The sequence below is a fragment of the Hyperoodon ampullatus genome, assembly GCF_949752795.1.
Source record: "Hyperoodon ampullatus genome assembly, chromosome: 18".
Classification (NCBI taxonomy): Eukaryota; Metazoa; Chordata; class Mammalia; order Artiodactyla; family Ziphiidae; genus Hyperoodon; species Hyperoodon ampullatus.
The window spans coordinates 47,386,950-47,392,174 of NC_136931.1; the positions used below are offsets into that span (position 1 = coordinate 47,386,950).

The following is a 5,225-nucleotide window of genomic DNA, read 5'->3' on the forward strand; positions in this document are numbered from 1 at the left end:
AGCCTCAGCGCCTAGCGCCCGCCGCCTCCAGGCCCTCAGAAGTACTGTCCTCTAAAGGACACTGATTTCCTGTGGGGCGGGCCAGTGAACCAGAAGCTCCGCCCCTTACTCGCAACATTGTGACGTAGAAGCAGTGACAACCTATGGGACGCGACGGCGCCGCAAAGCTGGGGGCGGGTGGCGGAAGCGTCAGTTACCGCGTTCCACAGCTTCTCTAAACTGTGCTGCTGCGCCACTCGGAGGGCGTTCGCTGTGTGACCCTGCGGCCCAGCTGCTACCATGAGCCGGCACAGCCGGCTTCAGAGACAAGTTCTGAGTCTGTACCGCGAGCTGCTGCGCGCCGGGCGCGGAAAGCCGGGCGCCGAGTCGCGGGTGCGGGCCGAGTTCCGGCAGCACGCCCGCCTGCCACGCTCCGACGTACTGCGCATCGAGTACCTGTACCGCCGCGGACGGCGCCAGCTTCAGCTGCTAAGCTCGGGTCACGCCATGGCCATGGGTGCCTTTGTGAGTACGCGGGGCCCGACTGAGGAGTCCCCCGGCGCGGGGGCCCCAGGGACCCCACCTGACGAAGGTGACGGCCCAAGGAGACCGCTGGACAGCATGGGGGTACCGAAGACCGCGCCGGATGGACGGTGACCGTCACCCGGTGGCTCAGGGGAACCGGGGGCCCGCCTGACTGCGTGGGGGGACCGGGGAACCGGCCTGATGGAAGGTGAGAGGTCTTGAGAGACCAGATCGACAGATTGGGGGAATTGAAGAGCCCTCCTGGCGACTTTGCCCGATGTATGGTAATGGGTCAAACTTACCCATGAGGGCTTGGGGCAGCCTGGGTCGCCGGCTGGCTGGACTGTCAAGCTGAGAGCTACTTACCCGAAGGCCTTGGGGAGCTAGGACGCCCCGCTGTTGGACAGAAAGAGACAGACAACGCCCTTCTCTAGACCCCCGGAGAACATACCACTCCTGGCTCCTCAAGGAGACTCCCTTCTTTGTGTGTAACTATGAGAAGAGCAGACTTTTTTGCTGAGGAGTTTGGGAAGATGCCCTGATGGCCGGTGAGAAGCCTGAAATCCCCTTAAAAAAATCTTTCGCCCATTGTGACAAACTAGGATCGGTGAGGAAGCGGGTAGGGAGTCTCTCACCCCAGCTAATAAATTAAAGACCCTCTCAAGACCTCTACGTGATACTTCTGAGGGGGACTCCCGATTCCTGTCCCTCTCCCTGCTCAGGACTATTGGACAAAAAGGCAATAAAATTGGGGATGTGCTTACTTCCCTGTTGGTGGTCTTAAAGATTTAATGTTTGGGGGGATTTTTGAAGAGACACACACACACACACACACACACACACACACACACCCCAACACACCAACAAGTGACCCTCTGGCAAGGGATGGGTGTGGGGAGCTGTCTCTTCCCCTCTGGAGCCCTCTAGAATGGCAGATTGGTTGGAGCAGCATAGTGTTCTCTCCTGGGCAGATCCATGGAGGGGACCCAGCCTGGCTTGACCCCAAAGAAGCCCCAGTAGAGTCCTTAATGGAGGGTAGTGAGGCAGGAGAGGACTAGTGGAGCTGAGGAGACCTGGCTGGTAACCCCTGAGGTAGTAGTGGGGCCCTCAAACCTGGCTGAGGAGTCCAGCCTCAGCTACAAGCTAGGATTTTTTTTTTTTTGCGGTACGCGGGCCTCTCACTGCTGTGGCCTCCTCCGCTGCGGAGCACAGGCTCCGGACACGCAGGCCCAGCGGCCATGGCTCACGGGCCCAGTCGCTCTGCAGCACGCGGGATCCTCCCGGGCCGGGGCACGAACCCGTGTCCCCTGCATCGGCAGGCGGACTCCCAACCAAGGCGCCACCAGGGAAGCCCACAAGCCGGGATTTTGGTTAGCAAGGCCGAGGGGTTGGGGAGGAGAGGTGGACCCACAGGCCACAGGCATACCTCCCCCCATGGACCTGCCCTAGATAGTCTCTGAGGTACTGCATTTTGCAGCCCTCAGCTGTATTTGCACTAATGTCGGTTAAATAAGTGGAAAGCAGTTGAATGCAGTTGAGAGGAGGAGGAGGACCTCAGGAAAGGAGCCCAGACCTCAGATCAAAGGTAGTATGGACAGAAGAGAAACACAGTCTCTGCCCCAATCCCAGTGGGGGAGGCAGGAACCCAAATAGTAATAAAGTTGGGGTGCAATTTAAAGAATTATAAAGTGTTTGCCAGAATGTAGGGATAGGCTTCTAAGCAGGGGGACCAGTGTGGGTAAAGGCCTGGAGAGGGCGAGCGGAGAAATGCTGGGGCCTGGAGTGCCCCAGAGCACAGGCTGTGATGTTCACGCAAGTGGCTTCTGCTTCAGCTTTGTCTCTGGTTGGTACTTGGCCTCCACGGCCATGTTCGTCTCTCTGCCTCAGTTTCTTTCGCCAGGGTGATGCTGTCAATCCTGGCCTGACTCCATTTTGGAGTAAAAGCCAAAGTCTTGAAACTGGCTTAAGGGGTTAAGTCCTACCCATCCAGCCCCCATTACATCTCCACCTGCATCTCCCTCCCCTTCCTCTTGCTCACTCCTGGCTCCAAGATCTTGAGCCTTAATAAGCTCCAGGATGGGAGCTTCTGGCAGGGCTGCAGGCAATGATCGAGTTCTCATTGGGGCTGGGTATCCCAGTCAGGAAGGGAGACATTCACTCAGGTATTACAGAGGAATGGAGTTTGTCAGGTAGAGAGGATGAGGGAGGGGATTGCCTGATTTGAGGGAGGAGGTTGTAGGTGAGTGAGCAGTGATTAAGAGCATGGACCCTGGAACTGGAATGTAGGTTTGAATCGCAATTTCAACACTTACTGATTACATGATCGGAGGCAAGTGATTTAACCTCTTTGTGCCTCAACACCCTTATCTGCAAAATGGGCATACTAATAGTGCCTCCCCCCTGTGGCTGTTATAATGATACAGTGAATTAAATACATGTGGCAGCAGATGATGATGTCACAACCCCACTTGTAGCTGCAGAGGAGGGTTCCCAAGAGGCTGCCAGCTTCCTGCTCTGAGCCCCTGCATCTCTGCTCCTCAGCTTGAGGACTTTTGGGGAGTCATGGGGGGTGGGTTAATACCCTTAGGAGCAAACTACAGCCTGTGGGGGACAGCAGTCACTGGATAAGTGCCTGTTGTCTGGTGGGACAAATGAAATGTGTTCTACAAGGTTCCCCCGTGGGACTGAGCCCCAGTTGCTCACAGCGGCTATCACTCCATGAGCACGTTTTTTGATTTTCCCCTGGCCTGTCTCACTCTCCCCACTCCCTAACTCCTGCCTCCTGGGATCACATCCCAAATAAACCACCTCACTGAAGTCCTTGGCTCAGAACGTGCTGACGTTAAAGCCCCCCCGTTGGTAGTCTCTGTGTCTGCTGCTGTGTTTTTCACTCTTCTAAGGCACAGGGTCAGTGCTTCTCAACCTGTCTGTGAAAAGAATCTCCTGATCTAAGAAAATTGCTATAAAGGACTTAAGGGGCTTGGAATAACTTGGAATATGGATTGTGGGTTAATAATAGACTTGAATTGAGTTTTTAAATTTCCTGATTCCAGTAGCTGTACTCTAGTTGTATAAGATCTGTACTCTTGATCTTAAGAACTATACATTGAAGTATTTAGGAATTAAGGGTATCATGTCTACAACTTACTCTCACATGGTTCCAAAATATGTGCACATATATGTTAGTGAGAGTGTGAATGGTGAAGCCCATGGGGTAAAATGCTAACATTTTATGTGAATGTGGGTAAAGGGTATATGGGGGTTTGTTGTACTCGTCTTAAAGCTTTTCAGTAATTTGAAACAAAACAAAAAGTTACAAAAAAGACCATGGTCATATCACTGGTCATTCCTCTCTGGGCACCAGAGATCTTCACACAGAGGATACATTTTTACAAGAGATTTGAGAAGAGTAAAGCCTGTATCTTCTGAGACTTTATAAATCTCTCATGCATACCTTCTTTGCAGATTTAGCAATCAATTTAAATTAAATTTCTGACCTTTGAAATAATAACATCTGCTCTCCCTTACAGATTCTGATCTCCACCCTATTGGGAGTGATGGGTCACTAGAATATGTTCCTGTCTTGGGTCACAAGCTCAGTGGTCCCAAAGGGGCGACCAGGTGCATGAGGTGGCCCAGTGGGGCCTTGGGGAATTCTGGGAAACTCACAGTACCTGATGAGGATGAGGAGCCAGCCACACCCCCGAATTCCCAGCACTCCTGCTCAGCTCCCTTCCTCAAATAGTGACATCCTAGGTGTAAGTGATGTGGAGGAATGACTAGAATTTTTTTATAGTAGTAAGAGCGTTGGATTGGATTTTTTGCGGGGGGTGGTGGTGTACGCACGGCACAGCTTGCGGGATCTTAAGTTCCCCAACCAGGGATCGAACCCACAAGCTCGGCAATGAAAGCATGGAGTCTTAACCACTGGACCGCCAGGGAATTTCGTGATTAAATTGTAAAACAGAATCGATCTTCTGGAGATGGTCCATGAATTGCTGGTGAATAGAAAGATACGATGTCTAGAATTGACTTCAAAGTAGTAATCTAGGAAGAGGGGAGTGAGCACCTGGGAGCATTAAACGGGACTGGCCCTGAGTTGATAACATTTGGAGCCAGTGATGAGTTCACAAGGACTTGTAATGCTGTTCCTTCTCCTTTTGTACAAGTTCAAAAATTATCAGAATGAAAGCTGAAAACAACAACAAAAAAAGCCCCTCCAGTGCCCATCTCACTCAAACTAGAAGTCCTCACTGTGGTCCACAAGGCCTCACCTGATCTGGCCCTACTGCCTCTCTCACCTTACCTCCTTCCATTCTCCCACTCCAACCACACTGGCTTTCCCGCGTGCCAGGCACACTTCTACTTCAGGGCCTTTGCACTTGCTGTCCCCTCTACCTAGAATGCTCTTCCTCCAGGCCTGTACTGTCCAGTATGGTATCTGGGAAGTACCTGTGACTTGAGCATTTGAAATGTGATTAGTGCAACTGGGGAATTTTTTTTAATTTTATAAATTTTTTTTTTTTTTTTTTTTTTTTTTTTTTTTTTTTTTTTTTTTTTTTGTTGCTGTACGTGGGCCTCTCACTGTTGTGGCGTCTCCCGTTGCGGAGCACAGGCTCCGGACGCGCAGGCTCAGCGGCCATGGCTTACGGGCCCAGCCGCTCCGCGGCATGTGGGATCTTCCCAGACCGGGGCACGAACGCACGTCCCCTGCATCGGCA

The 5,225-nt window shown here is 52.3% G+C and overlaps 1 protein-coding gene across 1 annotated transcript; it reads left to right on the forward strand.

The window, feature by feature from the left end:
• Nucleotides 1–276: 276 nt before the first annotated feature.
• Nucleotides 277–1,268, forward strand: SDHAF1 (succinate dehydrogenase complex assembly factor 1). Its single transcript, XM_079724195.1, has one exon. The coding sequence runs from the start codon at nt 280–282 to the stop codon at nt 634–636; it is 357 nt and encodes a 118-aa protein (XP_079580321.1). The 5' UTR covers nt 277–279; the 3' UTR covers nt 637–1,268.
• The last annotated feature ends 3,957 nt before the right edge of the window (nt 1,269–5,225 follow it).